At 38.5% G+C, this 27,842-nt stretch overlaps 1 protein-coding gene across 2 annotated transcripts in view; it reads right to left on the bottom strand.

Moving 5' to 3' along the window:
• Positions 1–172: 172 nt before the first annotated feature.
• The window catches only part of GALNT7 (polypeptide N-acetylgalactosaminyltransferase 7), a 76,170-nt gene continuing 48,500 nt past the window's right edge, over positions 173–27,842 (bottom strand). Inside the window, exons 3-12 of one of the 2 annotated variants that reach the window (XM_057419019.1) lie at positions 23,661–23,827; positions 17,551–17,681; positions 17,259–17,338; positions 15,199–15,381; positions 11,675–11,792; positions 9,577–9,699; positions 8,625–8,843; positions 6,514–6,612; positions 5,067–5,195; positions 173–2,411 (exon numbers count right to left, since the gene is read on the bottom strand). In XM_057419019.1, the coding sequence (XP_057275002.1) occupies positions 2,274–2,411; positions 5,067–5,195; positions 6,514–6,612; positions 8,625–8,843; positions 9,577–9,699; positions 11,675–11,792; positions 15,199–15,381; positions 17,259–17,338; positions 17,551–17,681; positions 23,661–23,827 (1,387 nt within the window). In that variant the 3' untranslated portion in view covers positions 173–2,273. Of the gene's footprint in view, positions 2,412–5,066; positions 5,196–6,513; positions 6,613–8,624; positions 8,844–9,576; positions 9,700–11,674; positions 11,793–14,849; positions 15,033–15,198; positions 15,382–17,258; positions 17,339–17,550; positions 17,682–23,660; positions 23,828–27,842 lie in introns of both variants that reach the window. The other variant, XM_057419018.1, reaches the window with a different exon arrangement.

Raw genomic sequence — 27,842 nt, 5'->3', positions numbered from 1 at the left:
TTCATTTCACTGGAAAAAAAACGGAATCCCCACAGATGTGACAGAAGGTGCCTAGATAAAAATTAAAATGAAACACTTTAAAGTAAGTTTGTAACATTGAAGTTGTCTAAATTTTGAGATATGGGATTTCCATAAAGGTAATAATCCAGTTTTACTCTGTAAAAGTATAGTAAACCCAAAAATCCAAATCTTTTATTTACTTCACCTAAAAAACAAGCAGCCCATAGGTAGGATATACATAGGTTTCCTCGATTTATCCCTAATAAAGTTTTAAAAGATTTATACAATTTCTACAGAAACATACAGTGTATCAAAAATCTGCATAAATCAAATTTATAAAATATGTAGAAATGCATAGTGATATTATCAACTTACAAAGCAAGAATATGGGAATTATTTTTTTCCAAGCTGGCTATAGTAGGAAAAAGTCATTACAGCAACAGCTTCTTATGATCTCATGTTTTGTAAGGTTTCAATCTCACATACAGATTCATATTCACATACAGCATCAGCTTTCAATGAATTGCACAAAATATCCATTTAAAATGCACACCTGCACAATTTATGTGCCACCATTCTTTCTCTTATGCATAGTTGTATGATTAAATTAATCTACCCAATACACAAAAATGGAGTCAGTTTTCATACACACAAGGAACAAGTACCGGCACACCCCCTTATTTTCTTTTTTTTTCCAGTTTCTCCCTCCTTTATTTTCTATTTTATCATAACTCTGAAAGGACAGATGAGAAGTTTAAAGAAACTAGGAAAGATCCCAAACTAATAGATCAGTGCAGACAGCCCTATAAAGATCAAAATCTGTCACCAAATATGATACATAACCCTTGTTAACACCAATGGAAGCTGCATGCAATGCTATTCTAGACTTTAGGGAAGTATTTAGTCATATTTATTAGTGTGACACGTTCTAGGCATGACTCTTTTGAAATCAGTACACTGATGTCAACATTTAAGTCACAAAATCTGGAATAAGGAAGTGAGGATAAGTCATTTCTCCTCCACCTCTCTGCTTATTCAGAGTAAATATTTATACTCCTAAGGGTGTTTGCATCAGCTCCTTTCCAGAGCATTTTTAGAAACTTCTTCACATTCTATTCTGTATACTATAGCACCAAGTGGTTGTATTTTGTGTTTGTAGTCCCTCAGGAGAAGTTCCAATGACTTCCATTCTTCCAAAAGAAGAAGAAAATTAGTATGAACAAATGTGGTTTCAGGATTTCCATTTCTCTTTTCAAATCTAAATCTGGCATCCAAGCTAGTTGACAGATGTCCTCGTAAAGAATTACGCAGCTGTGTTAAGAAGCGGGATGCTTTTTCCTAATTCAAAGTTTTAGTCCACCTCTAAGTGATTTCCATTTAAAATAACAAATCAAATGAAGCATTGGATACTTTCTAAGTTTTACATAATTGTGCAGCTTTATTTCTTTGTTTTTTAATAATTATTTTTTATGTAAGGCATGGTTTAAACAAGCAAGTTAGTGCTTATAAATTCTGAACTGGAATCACGAGGGTGCTGACTACCAACAAAATGTACCACATTTGCACTAAACGTGACATTAAGCTCTTCTTTGCACCGTACAAAGTGTCCAGTTGAAGTAGAGCAGCCAAACTGGCAATAGGAATTTGTCTTTGATCACACAGTAATGACACGGGGTAGTATGGTTGGTCCCTACCCTTGGTGACAGCTCAGAAAAATCCATTGTTTAATTTCCACAAATGCTTTTCTTGTGAAAGAGAGAAATGAAAGAGGCACTAAATATGTTGAAATTCACCTTCCAAAAAAGCAGCATGACTGTGAGAGAAGGCCACCCTGGCTAGTAACCTGTGGCAGTGCTTAGTAGGATGTAAAATTAAATAACAATATACAACAGGTTGATAATCACCAAGTTCTATGAAAATCTGGTTACTCCAACCTTTTCAAGTGTGTGTAAAAAAACTGCCTTCAGACCCCTGAGTGTAATCCCAAAGAAGACGACAACGCCTTTAGCTATGTTCCTATGAAACATAGCTAACAGCACATTAATTTACCAACATCTTGAAACAAAAAGATGTAAACATCTACAGAGTTTAAGGTAAAGCAGTTTTGTAAACATTAACTGCGGATGATAATGTTATTGTAATAATCACAGTTCCTCTATGTCCTTCATCCAACCCAGGAGGCTCACAGCTGTACAAAGTTAATAATTGCAGCAGTTTTCAGGCTATTTTGAGTCCTGTACAAATTAATGTGTCAGTAGGTAGGTTTCGTTTGTCTACACACTAAGGATGTTGTTCATTTCCCATTTTTGTGTTGCTTTACTGGAGTCACACTCTGAAATGAAAACTTGATGGAGGACTTCGGAGCGATCCAAGCACTTCCCTGATGGAATATGAGTAAATCTGTGTAGATTCTGGAAAACAAAACCATCAGGAACATGTGAGTTTGTTTTTTTTCTTTTTTAGTATAGCTATTTACAAAATCAAGTTTCAGGGTCCCAGAACAGATCAGTCCTATGCTCATTTTACTGTTTATTTAACCTAGACTTTCGCAGCCTTTGTATTACTAAATGTTGGACACATGTAGGCCTGCCTGAGACATTTCACATTTCTCTTAGGCAACAAACTGCTAAGAAAATGAGGGGAACTGTGCCTAAAATGTTTCCAGCCTTTTCATCCATCCTGTAACCAAACCAAAAGATTGACACTTGAGGACAGCTCTATGAGAACTGACTTCACCGGCAGATCTTCCTTTGGTTAGCCCTTCACACAAAACAACTGCACGACACTGGCATTAACTGCATTGGAGAGAAAAAGCACTAACTTTGCTACCTGCTTGGCTGGTAGAAGGAAGAGAAAAGGGTATGAGAGCAAGTCTGGCCTCCAGAGCAACAGGGCTGCCTAAGAAACTGCAGACCTATTGTGCCTAGCACATTCAGGCTTAGACTCACACACTTGGCTCCCTCCACACCCTCTGTGCTGCCACGCTCAAGTTCCATGCCTGTGGCTCCTCTCCTGCTTTCTGACCCCCTGCACCAGATGCAGGCAGACTCACTAACTTGTATCTAGCGTGGAGAGCACCCGAGTGGAAGCAAACTCCAGGCACTGCAGCCAGGCTGGGGCTGCACAGCCCTGCCCTGTGCACCTAGCTTCTCTTGGCATAGGGACCCTCTCTCCCGTCACTCCCACACACATGTGCATATCCAAACGTTGGTTCAGCTTGATCCCTGCTCCTGCCATGTGGCCAGACATGGGGATCCTCTACTTGGAGAGGTAAACAGATGCCTGAACAAAAGCAATAGGCAGGCTACCACCAGCTCTGTTCTGGACGTTTGCTTACGGGCACTGAAGCTCTGCTACTGCTCAATGCTCAAGCCATACAGAGGTTACACTCACCAAACTGGCACACAAATACTAATTCCAGAAACAACCGACTGACCAGCCAGATAAAATCTCCTGGCAGCTTTCTCTTATAGGAGGCTGCCACATTTTTCAGCAGTTCATAAGCATTTCATTCTTTATTCGCTCCTCATTAGAAGAAAGGGTCATACCCTCTGTACTGCACAGCAGAAAGTGCCAAATTTCTAGTATTTGCTTGGTTACACACCCTTGGTGGTCGTTTTGCTCTTACCCCCACCTTTCTTTTTTGCCTTCTGGAAGCCAGTCAGTGTTTTGTTCTACAGCCCAGACCATGCCTACTGGGCTTCCTTATAACTTTCAGTAATAAGCAAACAATTACACAACTCACTACCAGTGTGGAGGAAATGGACCTTCTTGCATAAAAGAAATGCTTAGAGAAGAGCCAAGTAACATGCTGGGACACACTAGAATGGCTGGAGAGTTAACCAGTGCTATATATTATTACAAATTTAAAGCAGAAGTTGCAGGGACTGAAACACTGCTTATCAAGTTTTAAGTTTCAGGTCTAAAGAATTTTGTCTATACGGCACAAGAAAGCTGTGTGGAAATTATTGTGCTTGATATTTCCTCTTTACATTGATTATCTATGTAAAGAGCAGAAAAGATAGAGTGGCTTAAAGAATAATAAACAGATTTCACTGCACTCGACAGTGCCTGCCTCTTTCAGACAAACACAATCCAGATAACTAGCTAATGAACTAATTAATATGCAACATGCTAGGTAGACTGAAGAAAAACTGACTCAGGATAGTTTCTTAGACAGAACCAAGTTATGTGTTGTTATATCCAAGGATAACATCACACTTATGAGTATTCAGTTTCCTTTTTTAAAGAAGCAAGCAGAAATAGAACCATGGACATTTTTCTAAACAAGTAGTAATAGAGGACTTACAGGTGTAGTGACTAAATAGACTGTAGCAACCCTAGCACGTCCATCAGCCAACATTCCAAGTCTTTATTAATTCATATTTTGCAATAGCATTATAATGGTGCCACACCCAGAACTCACAACAGAACATGTTACTAGAGAACGGCTGATGAACTGGAAAAAGAAATACTGAAGATGGCAAAACCAACACAAAAGGGCAAAGAGTAATGCTATGTTCACCTATTTCTATGTAGGCTTAAAAAGATCTGTCTATAAACAGAGCAACACTTCAATATAGACTTCCTAAAATTAGATTTAATATTGAACCTAGCTGCTAAATGCACCCCAGAATTTAAGTAATCTTCTCACAGTATACATTAGATAAATAAACTTTCTTGACAGAAAGCACAGAAGCAGAGAGGGTGATGACACTAAAAGCTTTTAGAAACTCTGTCATTGCTAGTGGACATCCTCTTTACTTCCTCTGAGGCAAGTGCTAACTCTTAACCTGTGGCAGTAGATGTAGCCTCATGAGACTCTCCTTAAAGATTTTGCTACAGAAACCAGCAACTAGAACCACTAGGAAGAGCATCTTTTCCTAGAGGAAGCTTTCCCAGCAAGCATGGATTTTTGAGTTAACAGTGTGCAGTTAATAATTTAGCTGGTTCAGTTAACCATGTCACAGAACTTTAGTTTCAGGTATATGTAAATAATAAAAAAGAGGTACAAAAACCCAGGATACAAATTATAATTTTTTTTCTGCTATATATCTGTTACATACCTTGAAGTATTGCCAATCCTGGTATTCATTCTGATTACAGTGTGTAATCATAATTTTGGATCCATCTGGTCCTTTAGTTAAGCACTGATCGTACTGCATGAGTTGATTAGCTTCATTGATTCGGAAAAGCTAACAGGAAGAAAAAAAAAGGCCATCTTTTAAACGGCTGACTCAAAATTATGACTATTTTAGAAGCACTGAAAATACCAACTAAATTTCATCATTCAAAACATTCTCTGATGTCATTACACCTAACTTTCAGAAGGATTCTTAACTTTATATGATGTAATGCACTTTTACTGTCATGACACTCAATTTCAACTTTCCTCTCAGATTTAGGAAAGTAAGAAATTTACGTAGCAAGACAAAAATGGTAAAAATTAAGGGATTCCTATTTGGGAGACTTTTGAAAGTGTTTGATTAAAAACCTTTGTATGATTTGATGGTCAAACAATCCACTATCTTTCTGAAGGTCTGGTAGCAAGTCCTAGGTGCTGGATGGTAATTTCATTTGAATGGCATTTTACCCATGGAGGAAATCAAACTAATGCACCCAGATAAAGAAAGATTATCCTAGCTACTACTTATGAAATCATTGTTACAGGGTTTTTGGGGGTAACATATAAAGAAGTAGTAGTTTAGGGAACTTTTAAATTAAATAGCAAAGAGATATTTCCAGGGGCTACCAAGAGCTAACCCAAATATGATTTTTTAAAAGCATCATTCTGCACATGATTTCATGACTGCTGTGACAAAACTTGCCTGGTTCAAGTCTACATCAACATAAATAAGGACTCTGAATTCTGAAAAGTTTTCCAAAAGGGATGTAAAGACAGAACAGCATGTTTTTGTGGTACCGTGGGTAGGTTTGTGAAGATATAGGTCAAACATGATAGCAGCTTGGATTGCAAACATCTATTAGCAGTTACATTCTGCCAATTAATTTGTAAATGAAGCAGACACATATCTGTATTCAATTTCTTGTCTCCTGTGGTGGAAGATGACCTACTGCACAGAAGTGTTTTATACCTCCATTAGAGCAAAACAACTTTGTGAAATAATTGAGCCAAAGTGAATAAGGGGATTGTTTCCTGAATGATTAATTATTAAGTGAAGATAAATGATGGATCAGCAGCAATGCCAGGAGCTGCAGTTATTCTAATGCAGTGATATGGTTGCTGTAAAACAGTACAGTTCTCGCTTCCTCATGTACCTGTTTCACTGAAGAAGAGATTATGAATTTGCCCTCAATTTTATACTGTTTGTGTTTGTAATTTTATTTTCAGATTCACATATTTTACCAATATCACTATGTTTATGGAAAGTCCCCAACTCCCATCTCTGAAGCTGGCACCTAAGTGACTTTATGTACAGGCTGAACAGAAAACTGGCCTGTTATTATCCACAGCAAGTGATTCTCCTTCAGACCTGCTTCCAAGCTACTTACCTGATTTCCTCCCATCCTGTGGCATGGCCCAAGCTCAACAAAGCCACCGTTGGTGTGCCCCATGCTATCAATGCAGTAAGCAGTTTCAAAGCCTCTAATCTGGAAAAGAGGTTTTGCACTCTAAGTTAGCCTCAAGTTAAAAATAAGCATGAAGGAGTTCAGGAAATTCTCACGTATCTTCAAACCAGAAACAGATATGTGACAGAGAGATATGAGACAAACCTGTGTATGAAGTTTAAATACTTATGCTAACTGTTCTGAGAGACGGAGCTACCAGGTGTCTGTACTAATTTGCAGGCTCCTATGTGAGTTAGAGTACACTGATATAGCTAGAGTTATAAAGCTCAGTTCCAAATTAATGACACTGAGATGTAGGACTTTCAATTATTTTAATTTATTCAACCCCCTATCAAAGCATGTTCAGTCTCACAGGTCATCATAAATAAAGCAGAAGCTCAGCTAAGTTGCTCTCATCTTGTGGATGAGAGAAACAGGATGCAGAGGAGTTATGCATGGCAGTTATTAACTGCAGCCAGGCACAGCCTACTGACCCAGCTGCTCAGATGTACCTTCTGCAGCAGCAATTACACAGTAGAAAAAGAGATAAAATTGATGAGGGGCAGGCATAGGATATAGAACAAAAGTCCTGTCAGAAAGCATGCCTCAACTGCTGATTAGCCCAATCCTTTCTCAAAAGGGCCAACCAACAGCTTTACAAAGACTTTATGACACAAATAACATTATTTCCAGACCTGTTTTCTTTGCCAGAGCCTCTTTTTTCTTCATGACAGGAGAAGAAAGTCCGGAAGACTAAGCTTAGACCTGACTCCCAGAGAAAGGGTTAGAGAAGATGAACACCACACTTCCATTCCAGGCAGTTTGGAAATGCAATTAGTGTGGTGTTACAAACAGAGGGGTATTTCTCAGATGTAGGATAACTAGCAGCCAGTGAAGAAGAGCTGAAGAAAACTTCAGAGAAGTCTGTGAACTTTGACTTTCCTGTTGCTTTACCAGAGCTGCTCGCTTTTATTAGGGGCGATTTCTCACAAGGTGGCCATTATTATTTTATTCTCTTCAGATACTTACACCTCAGTGAGCAGTAACATATAACATGCCTTCCTAAACTTTTATGTGGATTCAAAAGGAGGTCTAAGGCTAATCTAGTAACTGATACTTTGTGCTAGCTTTTAGGCAAGAAATAAAGGTGTCATTGTTCACCTGGTTCGTCAGAAATGATACTATTTGTACCCTATTCCACCATGCACATGCTCTGTATCACTAATTCCTCAGGGAAATTAAAGATGACACTTTCTTGGCCATGGGAAACAGCATATATCTGTACTTTCTAATGCTCTTTTGAAGTTATAACTGAAAAGGTAAAAATAAATAAATAAATCTGAAAGCAGACAGGAGACCTGCAGTAAAGAGCTCCTAAAGGTGTGGCCTAAAAGCCAGGAGGAAACAAATGAGGATCAGTGAGGTGTCCTGCACTCCCTTGACTACATGTTGTCTTTTTCTGCAAACCATGTGAAAATGACAATTTTGTAACCACATTCTTAATTTATTGAGAATTATACACTGTACACTAATGCTGGAAATGACTGTTAAGGAATGGCATCAAATCATTATATGCAGATAAGTGATTTACTGGGGCTGTAACTGTGTGTGTACATCTCAGGCTGGCAAATATAGGTGAAATGTACTCCTCCTGGATTTAATGATCTGTTCTCTAGGCCTTCACAGAAAAAGATTATCACCTTTTTATCTTCACCAATACTCCTACATGCTCAGGATTCACATTTCTTCTTTTAAAAACCCCTAATTTTCAGTTATGGGAAAAAGAGCTTTAGACATAACTGAAGAAAGCGCTAGATATAAAATCATCCTTCAAGGACCTATGGAGCTAATTAAAAAAAATTCACACCTCTTAAAGTGTATATAATTTTTTTCCTAGGGTTATATTTCTACAGCTCTCTGTTTAATATCGTATACCTTAATATAAGAGTAATCGAAGAAACTGTTCTCAGGTTGGTGCCAAGTAACAATCAGTTCCTTTTGAATTCCCATTCTTTTAGCTCCTAAAATAAATACAGGTTATGTGCTGTACTTACCTCTCCCCAGTCCACATTTTTTGGTGGCAAGGGATAATATGAAGTTATATCATATGCTATTTCTTCCATAAACCACTTAAAACTTTTGCAGTTGTGATCTTCACGGAATTTTTTCAGCTCAGATATATCTCCATAGGGTAGTGCTTTTGTTTCTGGCCGACTGGCATAGAAGTAGTCTTTGTATTCATCCCACCACACTTCTACAACTCTGACATAGTTCTGTCAAGAACAAGGACATTGCTGTGACCTCAAAGCACACACAACAAACAGGTCAAATGCAACTACATGCCAATTTCAGAAATCTGAGTATTTCTCCCTTAAAAAGTAACAGCATGAAGTTACTATAGAGCACCAATGATTTGTGACTTCCAGCAGATTGTACCAGAACTGTAATTCAGAGTTTCTATTCACCTTCTTCAGTTTTAATACAGAGAATGATGCATTAGTCTACTAGGCGCAAAAAAAAAATAAGTCTTAAATGGGTCAGTTGGGACATATCAAGGAGATTTTACCTTCCTAAGTAGTTTATTGCTGCTTGGACAAGGGGGAAAAATGGATAGCTCGCCTGCTGAACAAGCCCCTCCCTCACATCTTTCTTCTCAGTTTCTTTGATGGCTCTTATCTCTGTATAACCTGTACCTGTTCCAGATGCACACCTCACTTTGTATAGTTGTTCTAGTATAAATGACCTGGTGTTAAAACAGTCTTAATAGATCTGACTGATGGCCCAAACTATTACAAGTTTTCCTTTAATCTACATCCAGCATAAATTGAACAAAGCTATAAAAAGCAGCAGGATTGGCACAAGATTTCCCTTCCATGGGGAAGGCCATCTCAGCTTTAGACACTAACTAGCTTTGGATAAAGTGCTCTCTAAATTGCTGCTGATAATTTAAATAGCTGTTGTTATCTAAAATCAAAAACCACCCTCAAGGTTGCAGCAAAATAGTACCTTTAATGTAGGAGAAGACCCAACATACACAGGAGGAGGATTTCCTTGCCAACCCTGGAGACGGTAGATGTGTCCAACACGAGAACAGGGAACAAACAACAGTTTTCCCCCACACTGCCAGATCTACAAGTTAAAGCAAAGGTATTATTAATATATATATGCACAAGAATGGATGAGATGGTCTCCAGAGGTCCCTTCCAACCCTAACGATTCTGTGGTTCTGTGAATTTAAGACAGACAGACAGGTAATAAATTATGGAAGAAATATTGATTACTTTTCTTACTGTGCTAACTGTATGATATATTTAAATATTTTTGCTTCATACATAAGCATAAACATAACTGGTCTCTGAAATGAAAGTCTTCACTGAATGCATCTTCAATTTAGCCATGAAATTACTCAGCTAAATTACTTTTTTAAAAAGCTTTTAAAAAGTTTGCCATCTCATTCCATTGCTATTTTACAACAGTAATAAATGAACCAAATCTGGAACTGGGTAATTTTTATTATGACAGAATTAGTCAAAATATTTTGATTTTATTAAAGCAATTCACATACCATCACTAAGATGGGTTTTGGTTAGATTCCCATCACATTTAGGTCTTTCTTAATAAAGGCTAGTAGGAGATAAGGATGTCTTTGGTAACCCAAGTACAAGCAGATTTTTCTTGAACTATAGTAGCTGAAAATAAAATATGGGTGAAACATATTACCATTCTGAAATTCTCTCCCTCCCACATGCTCTTGGATAATCCATTTATGAGGAAAAGAAAACACACCAAAATCTGAATTTGGTTGCTTACAGTTTTGACAAGTTTGAAATGTAACATTAAATCCAAATTCAAGATAACTTTGGGGATGTACCAAATTAGTCCAAATTTCAGATTAAAAAATATGACTTAGCAGTGTTAGGAAAGATGGGCAGAATAGTTTACTTCCTTTATGGCATCATCATATCGGTTTTCTTAAGTTTCACAAAAAAAAAAAAAACAATTCAGATATGCAAGGCCACTATATTTGCTATCTAGGAGTCAGCATGCAAGGCTGGTAAATACTGTTTAGTTCTCCTAAAGACTGGTTATGATAGACATGAAACCAATTTGGAGGTCTCTACATAATCACCACTACTGTATGCAATTTCAATCATGATTTAGCTCTAAGCAAGATGGAGAATTACAAGGATAAAGACCCTGTATATGTAACATTCTCAGTAACTACCTTTTGCATATGGATTTACAGCTGAGCAAGTGCACTTGGAGCATTCCTCAAAATCATGAAGAGCAAGAGTAACTAGAGGAGCTCTGAATGTACTTTCAGTAAAATTCAGCTACAATTTCACAGATCACTACTGAGGATATTAAATGTCTCCACTTTTGTTTGTTAATTGAGACAGATTCCTGCTGTCTGCCACTTGTGTCATTATGAATATTGAAGCTGATGATTATCATCTTACGTTTCCTGCTAACTGAAGAGCCTGCATATGCCTAGGAGTGAAAATAAAATCTTCTTCAGTGATTATGAATTATGCAGTTAGCATTTCAATTGTGAAGACATCTCTTGTAAAGAAGTTCTTGAAATTTTGAAAAGTATATGAGATCATTTTCTGCCCATAAAAAAGGCAGGGAGAAGGAAAGCAGGGCAGATTACTTCTTGTTGCATCATTATATACTTTACAGGCATCTATGCATAAACTGAGTACTACTTGTTCTCTATAATCACTTTCATTGGAAATGACATTTTTCTGTACTCATCGTAAGAGCAGTCATGTAGTCAAATCCCCAGATTTGCCAGTCTGCTTTCAGATTAGATATTTCAGGGCATGTGTGATCCCAAACCATTAACAAGATCTGGATTACTCAGCATTCAGCTCTCAGCACCAGGCCACCTCTCTGAACACTTCCGCCCCAAAGGGGTCCGCACAAGGAAACACTGAGGGGACACATCTCTGCCACATCTCCTCACAATGGAACCTTATGGGCTGCACATTCACAAGGCAGAGGTGGTGCAAATCAGAGGTAGGTCTGTCTGACCTTCAAGCAGAAGTATTTACCAAAAAAAATCTAGTAAACTGAATTAGTTTTCCATTTTTGGTGTTACCTTGTAAGAAATTTCAAAATTTTCACCACCCCAAATCTGAAGGCCTGGATCATAGAGACCCAGTTCGAAGAAGAAATCGCGTTCTATGGCGAACAATCCACCAGCCATTGCAGGGGACCTGAAAGAGGAAGACAGTGTTAAGTCATTCTGCCAAAGGGATACGATAACACACAGAGAAAGCATTAAATAAGGGAGTAAATTACTGTTAACATATAATAAAGATTAGATAAATGGCAATGCATTGAAAAATCATGAAGCTTTGTCATCAGTTTCCAGCAATTTTCTGAAGTGACATCCGTTTAACTTCTAGTGAAGTTAAACACAGTTTTTATTATCTTGTGGTTTTGGTTTGGTTTAGTCTTTTTTGTTTGTTTGTTTGTTCTTAAATACACAATTTTGGTTAGAATTATTTATTCAGTCAGCCAGCATTCTTCAATTAAAATAATAACAAAAAAGATAAGAATCAGTGTGACAAGACTCTCTTGAAAGTTGTTCAAGCTTTTGAGAATGAGACTGCATAGCAGACTTAAGTTTACATTCTGAGAAGCTGCCACATTGAAACACTGTCTATTAGCAAGCAACAAGAGTTTTTCCAGCTAAATGATACCTTTCTATCTTCTCCCTCTGTCTCTTTTCCTGCTGCTGCCATATGAGGTATTTTTCAATCTACTGGAAGGGTCTGGATTCAAGTTGTAAGGTTTGCATTTTGGTTTATTTATTTATTTTTTTTTAATGGCTTTGCAAATCCCTCCATGTATGCCAAAGTTCAATTAACTAGCTTTAATGTGTCAACAAGATGTTGTGGTTTGGATTAGAGCATTTTTGCACAATGGCTCTACCCAAAATTCTTTGGTAGCTTGCTCATAGTGAAACAGTGAGTAGGATATGTTAATCCATTTCCAGTGCACATACCAAGCATTTTCACCTGAGGATCAATAAATACATAAAACCCCTAATGGATACAAGCTGGAGCCCCTACTAAGATGGCAATAAAAAAATAAGAAGCTGGTGGGGAAAAAGCGAATTCTTTCTGACTTCAGATGATCTGCAGTACTGAAAGCAGGAGGATCAAAGGGTCCGGATCACGCTGGTGAGCAAAGTAAAACAAATGAAATTTTCCTTCATGACCAAATTATTGAGAGATAGGTCATTTCTAGCACTATTCAGTCTCTCCATTCCATTATATTTTTAACTTAGTGGCGCTCTTTTTAACAGCAATGATTATGTATTTCCCTTCTGCACATAAATGGAGATCTGCTTAAGAGAAAGTAACCCAAGGGTTAATATACACCCCCTTTGCATAGCAGGGGCAGGGCAAAAACAAACAGCTATTGGGTGTACCAGCTGAATTAAGTACAATGGTTATCAGTTCAGATGCTCTCCAAATCACTTGATCAGTTACCCCTAAATATCCCCTCCCACTTGTCTGCGTACTGTATTTGCCTCCAGCATTGCTTTTGCATCACAAGGGTTCAAAGGACTGGAAGACAGCAAGCGCAGCAGGGAGAAGCACGTTGCATAGCACAGCCCTGTGGCTTTCCTGCATTTTTTGGTTTTCCTCAGCGCTATAAAGACTTGGCAAGTGTAGAGGCCTCAGATGGTGAAGTTCCAGTCTTGGCCTCCAACATGCTGTCAAGTGTATTAAAGAACACAGTAAAATCCACATAAGCTCTGTAGTTTATTTTATGGGATATGAAGAGGTAAGCACAATTATTACTGAAAAAGGGGCAATTTTCACATTACAAAAAGTTTGTTTCTGTGCTTTAAGCTGTTGAGGTTTTTTTTGTTTGTGTGTTTTCTTTTTAAACCAAGCAATCCTGGCTATGGTTTCAGCAAGACTTTTACTTGGTCTTACTTGCCTTGGTATTGCTGCAACAAAATGCACACAGCCTGGACATAAACAGATGCAGGGAATATCTCTTTTTAAAAGAAGCACTGTAACTCTTGAAAGTATTATTAAAAATAAAGTAATCTTTTAAACCATTCTGAGAACATGTGTTCTGTGTTTCTGGGAACAGTTTAAAGGATTTTAAGACCTGTTTGGATAGTAAACACAGAACACAACAGCAACGTTTGAAATAGTTTATCCCCCTCTAAGAGAATATTAAAGTTCCAATGTGGACAGCCTTGTCAGAAAATGGTATTATTTATACTATATACAAAACAGATCAAAGCTTCATAACTTCCTTGCATGTGTTGCCATTTTAGCAGAGAACAATCACGGGTGAGGATAGGGAATTACCAACATCAGTTCTTACAATGTTTAAATCATATATACGAGTAATAGAAGACATTAGATTCTGAAGATGTGAGGATTGCTTTCAAATGTAGTAACACGATTAGTTAAGTGTGAAGGGGAAAGTAATAAAAACCAGCAGAACCAGTCTCCCAATCTTGAAAAGCCATCCAGAAACCTAAGCTCCTAAGCTAGGTTTCTAGCCAGTTTTTGTGTGCTGGGAAGAAAACATACCCCACTACAAACCATAAGAAAAAGGTGGGACTTCTATGAAAGTTACTGGAGTTTTCTTAGAAAATATAGTGGTAGTGTTTTTCTTTCTTCATTTTTTTTTAAACTGTTATGTGTATTAAATTAAAATTCCCAAACATACTGAGACCTTAGAAAATATTAAGCCAAGATTCTTAAACAATATGCTTCTTTGTCAGATGTGGTCTATTATAAAACAAATGAGAGAAATATGACAAAAGGGATTTTCTTGATGCACATGCGTAATCCACGAGCTGTATGCATGCATCAAGCCATGACAGCGGGTTACAGATTTTATGCATTACCATCTATTATAAATACTCACAGCATGCTTGTTATTTCAAATCAAATGTTTAAATAAGCACGGTTGTTCCCAACACTACTTAAAAAAATATCATAGCTAAATTAAGTTTTCCCTGGAAACAGAGTCATTCAGCATTTTATTTTGCAAAAAAAACCCCTGTCATTCTAATGTGCACCCTATTAACCACACAAGAGCAGGAACAGAGAGGCAAGACAAGGTAGCAAAGGTATTTTGAGCAAATAGTTTTGGCAAACAGGTCTGGTTAAACAAAGCAGCTGGTGTGGTTAGAAATACAGAGATTTTCAGGATAGAAGTACATGCAAGTTTTAGTGGATCAATATTGACTTCAGGAAAAATGAGAAACGGTTAAGTGATTTAGTGATTACCGATACGGTTCAGTTTTTGTCTTTCTGCTTTCCTTCTCTCGCTTGGTCAAGGGAACCCTCTTCCACAGCATACTCCAATCCCACGCGCCTCTAGCAAACCCATCTTCGTCACCACCCCCTTGGGGCACAATCTTATAAGTGTTGCCATCTATGACATCTATAAGTGGCACAGTGCATGTGGTTCTGCAGGGTGGCGGATGGTGGCAGGGAAGATGTAGTTATGTGAAAGGACCCATGTGGCACGCGCGCATGGGTTGTAGTTCATGGGAAAAGAGGTGGGGGAGGGAAAAACGAAAGGGTTTAGACAATTATTCATTACAATTCACAGTATGTAAACAGCTCTTTTTACCGATAAGGCTCAGTTTTATGCTTTCGTTTGGACTTTTCCTTGTGGCTTAACGGAATTCGTTTCCACAGCAAACTCCAGTCCCATGCCCCTCTGGCAAAACCATCTTCATCCCCACCTTGTTGTGGCTCAATGGAATAATCATTTCCATCTATGTAATCTATTAGAGGTACAGTACATGCAGTTCTGAAACATTTATAGAAGGGAAAGAAAGAGCAAAATACAATTTCAGAAGAGTAATCTGTCTAATCTGCAATTAACACCATTAATTATTAAGCTTATGGAGCAGGGTATATGAAAAGTCACTTGTAAAGATACTACCAAAAAATGAAGCCTATTTTGGATTAACAAAAAAAGAAAAAAAAAAAAAAAAGGGATAGTCCTTTCTTTATGCTGCTTTAAGGGGTTGGGAATGCAGAAGAGTTAGGTCTGAAATGCTAATATATCAATTTATCGATAATTTTTCCTTTATGTGCACTTCTTGAAATTGGTCTTCTAATAAAGCACTGCAGGAGGCAACAGAGTAGCCCACAGGGTTCTCACAGTATTGTTATTTCCCATGATTTCTATTCATATCAGATCTTATCTGTCAACATGTATGGTAAGCTCTTAGCTTCTACTAGTATAAACATGGATTTTCACTATTCTATCCTATTCAACTGCTAACCTCTCAGGATGAAAAAAATATTACTGGTGCTCTCCTAGCAGCATTCTTCAGAGAATTTTTCCTGTTTGATTTGCAATATGTTGCTCATTGTGATCTGTCACATTCACAATATTCACCAAGGAAAAGACATTATCTTATTTTTCTCCCTGCTTTTCCAAATGAGTTTCCTGGTGACCAAACTTGGCGCATTTCCATCGTTTTAAGTCAAATCCTGTAAGATCGAAAAATCAGTTGGGGAAAAGAGAAACACTAACTCTGTGCCTTCTTTGAGGCAAAAGCAGCAGCATGCTGCACCCAGGGTTGGAAGAAAGCTGCTGAGCCCTGCCCTCTGGTGTCACGTACCCCAGCATCACTGGTCCTCCTGTAACTACTGCTTTTGACGGTGGTGCTGGAGAATGCCTCTAGAGATGCCTGTTCTCACCAGCCTCACTCATGCAGAACAGTAACACACATTTCATGAAAGCACACAAGCATTTCCACCTTCTTTCTAGTACCCTGGCCCAAATAGTTTTAAAGGCTGAGTTACAGCCTTTCAAATACACAAAACCCACCTGTTCATGAAAGTTCTGATAGTACAACAGGTTAACGTACAGCTTTTTTAGGATTAAGCAGTTATCTTATGCGTTAAAGAGTTTAAACAAGCACATAGTTTCCTAAACACACATTCCCCCGACCACACAAGCTAAGAGCACAGTAGCACACAGCAACAACAGCATTTCAACAGCTGGAAGAAGTGAAGCCCCTGGGGATTCCCCTCCTCTGTCACCTCTCTCAGATCCCACACACGCAGCACAGGCATTTCCACCGCTTGACTCCTAGCAAGCGCCTGGGCTTGTGGCAGACAGGCTCAAGCCCTGGCCTTGGTTCACTACAGACAATGCTCCAAAGTGCTCCAGAGAAAACAAATAAGACCACATTGCAAGACCAAAGAGGAGAAAGTTGTAAAATTCTTGAGACCACAGTGGCTTCAAATCCCCATTAAATCAAAACACTTAGTGCTGCTTTTCCTCTACCAAAAATAATAGTTTTGTTTAGTTCTATTGTTTGATCAGGCTCCTTATTCAGCCAGAACAGCACATTTTTATAACAGTCCCTCAGATCACTGCAAAAGACAATCATTGTCTTATATTTAATCTATACTAAGCAAAATATCCAGTATGCCTACTAAAATAAACTACCCAGAGATTCGTTTGCCTGACTATTTTCCTTCCTCCTCACATAGCTTTTATGCTGGAAGAAAATAAAATCATTATATAGCTAATACTGACATAGTTTGATATATATATGCATTGGTATAGATACAAAACATACTGACTATAGTTTGAAAAGTGAAGCTCGTTACTGTGACTTTTTCTTCCTAAGGGATCAGACACTGGAAATAACAGGAGAACATTACCTGTCCTTAGATATAGGAGCTATAAGTGGCGCATACCAATTAATTCCCACCTCACAATGGGCATCCAGGTAAACCAAAACCTTCAAAAGAAATAAGTAATGCAATTTATATTTCTGTATATGAAATCACGATGACTTAATTAAGCTTATTTACCCTGACATACTTTCATATTATAAACGAAAAAAACATTACATCAGTTAAATTAATCCCCCTGTAACTACCACCACCTCACCTCCCCTACCCACCGTCTGCCTTCCCCAAAGACAAGCCTTGTGTGTGAATTGGATCCTACCTGTCCAAGTTTAGCCTTCTGGGCTCCGATGCTCCTAGCTTGGATTAAACCTTCTCTCCTCTCATTTCGAAATACCTTTACAAGGCCATTCCACTGCTTAATATACTCATCCAGCCTCTCTTGTAAGTGCGCTATCAAGTAACAGAGAAAAAAAAAAATGGTGAGGTTTAATAATAAAGAGCTTTGTACTCCTGACACAACACAAATCAACCCTACTTAAAAGTATCTACAAACACTTAAGAGAATCTTTAATTCAACTGCTTGTACTACCACTCACAAAGCTCACAAAACAACTGCTTGTACTAAACCTGAAGATCTGAAGACTTGGAGCTCTGACTTCATGGCAAAGGTTTGTCTCTGGCACACTTACAAGAAAAAAGCAGCTGAAGCAGTTGGCCACACCACAGGGGAGCTGGGTGGACAGTTCCCAGTCACTTCAATAGATCGTATTGTGGCTTTCAGGTCATCTCTAGTATTTCAACCAGGCAGAGAAGTTTCTACACTTCAGCACATGACCTTTCCTTATCAGATAATGTCATGTGTACAGTTGAAGGTCCCACTTTTCAGTTAAATGTTTGTCCTCACTTTTTGTCTCACAAAAAATGATCTTGGTCTATTAAATCTGGAAACCTGAGACAGAAACCAACCATAGTCAAACTATTGCACTCCCTCACCTAGACCAGTTTCCTCTTGGGGCTGTGGTGGTCTTACGCTAATCTTCTAATGAAATAAAGAAAAAGAATAATTGGAGGGCCAGAACTGGAGTGAACAAACTATGTCTAATTATACTGATGAGACTGGAAACCTTTAGCCAAAGGGACTTGGTCAGTATAGGGCTGAGTAACCCCGTAAGAATCATGATGGGCTACGCTTAAATGGTTGCAGATTTGTATTTGCACATTGGTCTTTGCTGAACTAATCTGGAAACCACATTCCTACCACACAATTTGAAAAAAGGATCCTAGCCTTGCATAATATTGCACAGATGATTCTGTTGAGAAATCTCATAAAGGCAGAAGGGCTGGCGCTTGCTGTTTGAGGCTACGCTGATTTAGCTACTGGTGTTCATTTAACATCTATTTTTGTACTGAAAAGCTCAAAAGAATTGCCTACAGCTTCAGTTTCCCTCAGTCAGGAGTCAAACTAAGCCACCTCAGCTACAGCTGAGGCATCCATGCACTGGTCTGAACCAGCTCTGAGGGGCTGCTTAGAGGCCATGCCCCTGCTGATCTAAGAGGAGAGGGGATGTGCAGAGGTGGAAGGAGAAGGATGTCCCCTGTAGCAGCAGTAAACCATCAGCTTGCTTCAGCAGCAACATCTTTCTCACCCTGAAATGACTGAAGTCTGGAGTTTGCTGCAACTTACATGTCAGTATGTTTTATATTCTTGCTGACAGTATTGAAAAAAAATCTAGATTAAGCAAAACTGACATATAAATAATTGAAATGGAAATGTTGTTTTTTGGAAGTGTATTTTCCAAACTTGAAAATCCAGCAACTCTACCAAAGAACAATCTCTGAAACCACTATCTTTTAACACTCTTATTATCCCTCCTCTTCACCTCTATAAAAGAATAAATTTTCTCAACTGAAAGTTTTACATATACTCTTGTTTCCCATATGCATTTACAATCTCTTTTGTAAATCCTTGTGCATTAGGAAACCATCCAGGACACATAAATATCAAACTAGAGAGAGAACAATTTTATCACATATGCTGTATAGAATAACATGCCATGTAATATATATAGAATATGTGGTACGATAGCTGTGATATAAATTTTTATAGGATAAAATCAACAGAGTTATGAGGTCATACTGAAGTGGTACTAAGAGAATCTTTATACCACGCCATTATTTATTCTGCAAATTCCAAGTATGTGTTACAGAAGGACTGTCAGGAATGTTTTAAAGATTTAAAACCTGGCTTTATTTCCAGCTCTCCTGCCTATGAAGGCAAATGTTTTAGTTATCAAATGTTCAGCTATGTAAGGCTCACAGGGAGCTGTAAAAACCTGTCATATTGGTTGTGTAAAGCTTTTCTACAGTACAAGTCTCAGGACTTTCCAGTCCATTATCTGAAACCGTGCCAGGGTTAGCAGCAAGTGCTATTTCCCACAGGAAAAGTGAATTTTCCCTCCTTCCCGTGTTACAAAGCCTGCATGACAGTAGTGTATAAAATCCCGATACTTTTACAGTCAGAAATACCGTTTGGCCAGTGTTAAATTTTGTTCACCTAGAACATGTATTTATGATATCTGTCAACAGCCTTACAACATTCTGTTTTTTGTTTAAAAATGTATATTTCACCTTTCAAAATATTATAACCACCGCTCTGGTCCCCCCTTGTTCCGGGGGTTCTCTCATGTCTCAGCACATGATTAAAGCATGAATCTACGATTTTTTCAAACCACGTCCTTTCTCCAAAATATCTCAGGCACTGCAGATTACAAGAAGGGGGGAGGAGGAAGGCAGCTTTTTTTCTCTTGACTCATGGATGTCAGTTTGTAGAAAAATAGCATCAGAAGTCCTCCCTAAAGCAGCTGCCCAAGTCCCCTGCACTGTAATACTATTCATGTGGAGCTCTCGGCTAACACAAAGCACTGATCAATGCTTCAGTTTCCCCACTACAAGCACTGTTAAGTTAATAAAAATACTGTTATGTGTTTACTCTCATTACATCCCCTTTGGTTATATTATGGGATGCTGCATCAGTGGGAAATATAAAGAAAAACCAAGTGAATGCAAAATGTAGACAAAGCCTTTAAAGGCTATTAGGAACACTGGCATTTACCTTGCAGTCAATCTTTACAGGTAGCATGGGCTACAAAAGTGAGCTGCACCAGCTAAGATATTGACTTCTATGCTCCAAAGCAATACTTCTATACCTCTAAAGCAAGCAAGCTGGTGTCTAAATGCATAACAAGTAGTTGTCAAAGACCTATATATACTACAGCAATTGTAGGGAGCTTCAGAATATCTGGTGGTGTGAATTCTCATTGCCCTTCCAGAGCAACTGTAGCCTCTACTCAGCTAGCATTCACAGCAAAATAAAGTGTTTTGATCACGAAACACAAGCAAAACTGAGGAAAAAGAGTCCCCATGAGCAGCAGTGTGGGCACACTGACACTGGTAGAAGCAGCTGCAACACTTCTTGGACTCTAACAAGCGTTAACACAGAGGTCTCCATTGAAAATATCAGAACTAGCATCATTCAACTATCTTGGTGTCATCTTGTTACTGTTCCCTTTGTGCTTTGACAAAGGAAAAAATGCTCCAGCAGAACTCAGCACACCTCTCTGCGCAGTTATCCGCGGTCAAACCCTGCTGTTTGCAGAAGAGATTAAGGAAGGGAGAGAGAGTGTTGCTTAGCAAAAAGAGTGCTCCCAACTGACTTTATACAAAGAATTATAATGAAAACGACGTTTTCCAAGCATTGGAACTGTTTGTCCCTGTGAGGCACAACATATATAAGCATCTATGCAGCTGTAACTCCCTTCTGATGAAAGAGGATTTCTCATAAAGGAGGACAGGCAAGGCTTTTTTATTAGCCAGCCTTTGGAAGTGTTTGCAACAGCTATGCTCCATTTTAATTTCGTATGGCTGGAGAAGGAGGTGGCTAAGAAATAAGGACAGTCACACTGAGTGTGAGAAAACATCTACTCAGTTCAGCATCTGCATCTCTCAACGTTGGTCTCAAAGAGTGCAAAATGCTCTTTGCTGGGTGGAAAGCCAGATATGAAGTGTGTAGTCTGAAAGCAGGTGGGGGAAGGAGAAAATCCTGTATCTGTGCTGTCAGCACTGCTTTTCTTTTGGCTGAAAAGGCAAAAAGCCACCAGCAGCTCTGGTGTGATTAAGAGTGTTTGTGTTTTGCAGCTCCTAACAACTGGAGATCTCTTCAGGAGGCTTGGCACGCTTCACAGCCTGTACTAGCTCATGGTTCTCTCTGTGGAGAAAGAAGTGGAGCAAGATTCTATTCCCTTGGCCATTTTTCATCTAAAATGCAATTTGAATTATTGAAATTAAGTTAATTATGTTTACCAAGTAATAGCCTAAGGCACTTTGAAGAACTATTATAGTGAAACAGTACAGTTGCAGCAAGGTGTTCAGAGCCATTCTAGTCCGTGCCTGTTTTCCAGTCAATCATACATGAGAAAACTGCATCTTGATCTTGTTTCACTGAATTTTCTGATTCACGAAAGCTACTTGGGAAAACGAAGCGTGGGAAATAGAGAAACAAGGATCTGCTGGAGGTTAGGTCCAGGCTAGTTGTATCTGCTAACCATTCATATATGAGCAGAAGGCATAAGTAAAGTTCTGTATTACAAAACAAATTTCTTGTAAAATCCTGCCTCTATTTAATAATTGTCATATACTGGAAAAACTGTAGTACAAGTTATGCCAGACAAACTCATTCCATGAATTACATATACATAGCACAGAGTCAGCTACCACTCATGTGAAACCCAAGTACTGAGTCCAATCATGAGTAAAAAGTCTGGTAATTTTTCTAGAGACCATCAGTGTCATAGTTATGTTATGCAGCTAACTCAGCCCTTGAATGGCTCTGAAGGAAAGCTGTGATCCCAGCTGAAAAGGAAAACACAGCACATGTCTGCTGACTGAATTATTAAAATTATATCCCTTAGGAGAGAAGATATTTTTGGTTTACAGTGTGCATGTATACCTAAGCCAAATTCCCAACAGCTGTTAAAGGATATAGGAGACTATAACGTAGCATTCAGTATCTTTATTAGACTAAGACAGATGTAGTTAAGTTTACAATACAGGTAACTGTTCCTCTCCTGTAAAAACAAACAGAAAATGATACCTACTTATCTACAGGTATGATGTAAAAATTAGCATACAATAACTACTTTTAACAGCAACTTACACTCATAAAAGGCAACCTCAAATATGTGATGAGTTCAGTCATAAAAGTTACAGTGTGTATACCTGCAGAAAACAGCTCCTGTGAAGCAGGAGTTGGGAGAAGATAAGATCACTTGATAAAACAGAGGGTTTTAGAACAGTCATCTGCTTTCCATGCCACTACCCAGTTCAGCTATTATAAAAACAAAGAGGAGGGTAAAGGGAACGCATCCTATGCTGATGACCAGTTCAAACTCGCCTGTGCTCCTAAAAGCCATGGTCATCACTGTCTAGAAGAGGCTATCATCCTCTTTTATTCAATATTAAAAGTTATGCTTTTATTTATGTATCTACTCTTTTTCTGAGTCAACTTCTATTCAAGAACTATACTGCAATAACATCTTGAAGAATGTACAGCTTTGATGCACTGTTTTTAAATTTGCTTAAACCAGACAGGCTTCATCTAATCAATTATCTATCTCTAGCATACCTCTTTCAGTTCTTCTTTGTATTGAGCCTTAATTAATGCTGAAAATATAACTATTAAAGGAAAAAAATCAGTGTGTGTTTATATTTGTAAGAATCAAATGTACGTAGGTACATCCTGGCTATAAAACAAGACCAGAATGTATATTACTAAGGAGGAGGAAAATCTCTGGACTTTTGAAAATGTTTAAAGGCAGAAATTAAAACACACTTAAAAGCCCCTGCCCCTGTAAGAAACAATAAACCCCTTAACATGATGTTTAATTGAATAAGATGTTGAAAATTAGAAACATAGTGAAAATGGATCAGAATAATTCAATAGTCTTAGATGTATTTTTATTATAGCAACACACACACCAAGAGGGAATCTGGATTCCTATATGGAATAAAGAAATTATGCCTAACAGGCTTAATAAACTCCTTCAATAACCTTGAACTACTTGTTTTCACAAGAGCAAAGAGAAGTACTAGCTATCCCAGCTTTCTACTATGTACTGCTCAACAACTGTGGTAGAGAGCCCTCCACAAATCCTGTATTTCAATCAGCTGAATACACACGAAGGATTGCCACCTTTATGAAAGCAGTTCATTGGAAAAGAGCTTTCCCTTCATTGAAAAATGAAAGGACTGTGAAGAAACAACTTTTCTTGCAGTCAACTCAATCCGTGACAGGTAATAAATCAAAAGAAAACTATGTAAAGAAAAGGATAAGTTTCTTTTTCTACAAGTAGTGTGTTAATATTCAAAATATACCTTTGTTGCTAAAATCATCAATCAGCACGATTTCTGCCAAGTATTTCCTGGGTGTTCTTTTAATGACACTGTGGACTGTCCTCATGAGTGTGGACCATCCTTCATTGTGGAAGACAATGACAACGCTGGAGGTGAGCAGGTTATCATCATAATGCCAGTATTTGCATCTGTAAAAAGATTTGATTTGATTAGTTTTGACATTGTGATTTACAGAACTGCTTAACAACTCTTCAATGAAGATTTCATTTGGACAAAGATGAAGAGAAACAGGATATAGCAGGTAATGAGGCTTAAATGCATCACAGAGGTATGAGGCCCAAAGAGCAACTTTCTTCCCAGCCAGTGAGCCTTCTTCCCCTCCTGAAAGGCAGGATGGAGCTGGTGAACAAAACCACCTGCCTCAATAGCTACATACTTCCGGTAGGTGACTGGCATTGCATGGACCACATGAGAGAAGAGATTCAGAGCAGCCCTGTGGAGAAGGACTTGGGGGTGTTGGTTGATGAGAAAATGAACGTGAGCTGGCAGTGTGCGCTTGGAGCCCAGAAAGCCAACCATATCCTGGGCTGCATCAAAAGGAACGTGACCAGCAGGTCGAAGGAGGTGATCCTGCCCCTCTGCTCTGCTCTCGTGAGACCTCACTTGGAGTATTGTGTGCAGTTCTGGTGTCCTCAACATAAAAAGGGCATGGAACTGTTGGAACAAGTCCAGAGAAGGGCCATGAGGATGATCAGGGGACTGGAGCACCTCCCGTATGAAGACAGGCTGAGAAAGTTGGGGCTGTTCAGCTTGGAGAAGGCTGCATGGAGACCTCATAGCAGCCTTCCAGTATCTGAAGGGGGCCTACAAGGATGCTGGGGAGGGACTTCATTAGGGACTGTAGTGATAGAACAAGGGGTAATGGGTTAAAACTTAAACAGGGGAAATTGATATTGGATATAAGGAAGAAGTTCTTTACAGTAAGGGTGGTGAGGCACTGGAATGGGTTGCCCAGGGAGGTTGTGAATGCTCCATCCCTGGCAGTGTTCAAGGCCAGGTTGGGCAGAGCCTTGGGTGACATGGTTTAGTGTGAGGTGTCCCTGCCCATGACAGGGGGGTTGGAACTAGATGATCTTAAGGTCCTTTCCAACCCTAACGATTCTATGATTCTAACTCATCAAATGCACGAATGGACATTCAAGTAACAGGTTCAATCAACCATGTATCTGGCTATAATATACATGTTTCCAGCAGTCAGATCACAATTGCATAAACTGAATCGCAAGAGTAGTGTCAGTGTCAGAAAGAGTAACATAAGAAATGTAGCTATTGTCTATGTTCATTCCTACTAAATCTTTTTAATTTAAGCATCAGTATTGGTGCATTCCAGCTTGGTGTGCCATGAAAAGCCCTTCTTTGTCCATTCAAAACATGACGAATTTCAACTTCACTGTAGACCTGGGCTCAGGTCTTTTTTCCTGAGGGATTACAGGATTATTTAGAAACAAGCAATATAAGTGATTCAGTACACACTTTCCAGTATTCATTAATCACATTTATCAACAATGCATTTAATTTGCAATTGTAATGTCCATTTCCTCAACTGCATCCCTAAATGAGACTGTCATAGTCTTCCTAATTACAACCAGTCCCAATATTTCCTTACCTGGAATTTCCCTACCTTATCACTAGCCTGTTTCTTACCTATGATAACAGAATTCCTATCACCAAACCCAGAGACATAGCAGTTTTGATTTCAATGGGGAAAAGACTTCTTTTTTTAATCTTTCAGATTAAGAGAGAGAATCTAGAGAGAATCTGAATTTTCAATACTTTCTTGTACTAAGAAAATATTATTGACAAATGAAACATTTTAAACTTATGGGTGCATAGACTTCCACAGTTATAACTCTGTATAGACAATAAAATCCTCAAATGCCCAGAAACATTGCTGTGTTTGAAAAGAAATTATCTTAATCACCAGAAATCAGAAGAACTGCTGAAATTAAATTAAATTTAATGTGGCAAGAACTCCTATAACAGCTCTATAGGAGTATTTAGCTTATTGTCAGGAAACAGCATTAATATGTATTTCACACTCCTCCCCCACAAAAAAAGAAACTAATTGGTAGAAACATACTATTAATTTCAGTTCTGTAGGAAAGGAAAATTACAGAATCAAAATAGTCTATGACTAAGTCCAATATAATAAGGTATTTCTTCTCTTACGCATGCTGTAAGCAGTCTTTGAAACAGGACGATCACTGCAAGTACAGTTTGCTGACTAAAATTCTCCAGTTCAATTGTTTTTTTTGTCTGAAGTAGTCAAGTTAATCATATTTATAAGCCACAAATATATGAGTGCTAGACTGACTGTTTAAAATGCACAGTTAAGGCCACTGATGCCTGCCTTCCACAGATCCCTCTCAAAAGATTTCGGCTGATTACAGATTGCAGTACTTCCAATCAGTAGCGCAAGCATTTAAGGTATTATAATTTAGCCATCTGCAGAGATAAAATGGATATGCTACCTAGGTGTGCTAAGTTGGCTGTGCAATAGAGAGGTTTTCCATTATATGTTTAATAACAGGCTAATAACTGTGTTGCCTTACATATATATTTACCTGGATTAATTTTGGTGATACAGTTACATTAAAATGCTGGAAAATGGGGTGTTAAATATTTAAAGTCAGCATGCCAGATGAATGCCATTCAAGAGTTCCAGGTAAAAAGTAGTGGAAATTAATAGCATCTTTTGCCTCAAAGGAGAAGGTGATATCTGGTCCAGGTTGCACTCTGTCACTGACCTGTAACTTCAGTGGTTTATCTAGGAAATCACTCTGCTCTCCAACTAAAAAGGCAGCAACCACATTTCAGACTGCCTTCAACAACAGAAACAAAGCAAACACTGCAAGAAACCTCAAAGCTTTTGGTTGCTTATTTCTTCCACTTCCTGCAGTGTAGTTTAGTCATATTTAGGAACAAAAGAGTGAAGAGCATAAAAATGAAAGACAGTAAGTTTAAAAAGCCAAACTTCTTACAAAAGCCTGAACTGAATAACCCATCTGTGTGCAATTTATAAGCATTTTTTGATCCGTATTTAATACATTTTAAAAACATAAAACCAGAGGTCTAGACAGGCTTTTTTTTGCTACATATCCAACTTAATCTCCTCGAATCTGTCAGCACGTTTTACTTTTTAAACTTGAAAAATCATGTGTTGCTAAATGTGCCATTTGCAAGCCATAAAAGCACTACATTTATACCTGCAGTAAGATCATACTTTTAGGTTTTTTCCAAAGGCTTTATTTCACTTACTGGACAGTCCACAGACTGACTCACCAAGCCAGTAAGCTCCAATAGACTGCAGCAACCCCTATGCACTACCTTGCCTCTCATTCTGCATTGAGAAGTAGAGATCTGAGACACTGTAATTGTTTTAGATATGTGCAACGAATAAATATGTTAATTTCTGCATCGATTTTTCCAAAGAAACGTGAATGTTGCTCAAGTATTTCAGTGACAAAAATCCGGATCCTCCGCTATCGTTTCCTTCACACCCACAGAGAAGGAAGCAGGGAAGAGCCTTTCTTCAGTGGAGCAGCACTGACACCCAGTGGTTGGCAAATCAAATACCAAGAGGCCGTAAAAGTTTTTTTCTTGTGTTTAAAGCCGAATTTTACAGTACCAGCTTCCCTGTAAATTTTAGGCACCAGAAGAGGAAAATAAAAAGCCTAGACTTCCAGCCTCATGCTTCAGTTCTAAAAACTAGGGTCAAGTAGGTATGGATATCCAGGAAAAAGCTGCAAGCTACTGAAAATTGTCATGGGCAAAGTACAAAAGGGTTTGTGATAAAAAGGATTTAAATATGTTTCAACCTCTAGCTTCCTCCCCTGGGTGCTGTCCTGCCCATATACGTGTGCCCACAGCACAGTGTCTTATCAGATGTAATCTGCAGGCCAGCTGTGGTGATATGTTTTGAACCAAACTGATGAACAAACTCACAAAAATGTATCTGAATTCTTATGTTATAGCTAAGAGAGCAGCACATTGCAGCAGGTGTGCAGGAATGACAGGGTAGAATCCTTAAGCTAGTCTTTCCTCTAGACACTTCACATCACTTTTCCTGACCCCTGTAAAGAGTTACTGTATAGGGCAAGAAGAAGCAGGCGTGCACGGATCTGTGAAGAGCTGGCATCACCT

The sequence above is a fragment of the Pezoporus wallicus genome, unplaced genomic scaffold (assembly GCF_028554395.1).
Source record: "Pezoporus wallicus isolate ANWC-B61680 ecotype Strahan unplaced genomic scaffold, APGP_CSIRO_Pwel_v1 contig_2384, whole genome shotgun sequence".
NCBI lineage: Eukaryota > Metazoa > Chordata > Aves > Psittaciformes > Psittacidae > Pezoporus > Pezoporus wallicus.
Note: the sequence above shows the minus strand (reverse complement) of the source record. Positions and strands in the feature narration are given on the sequence as shown.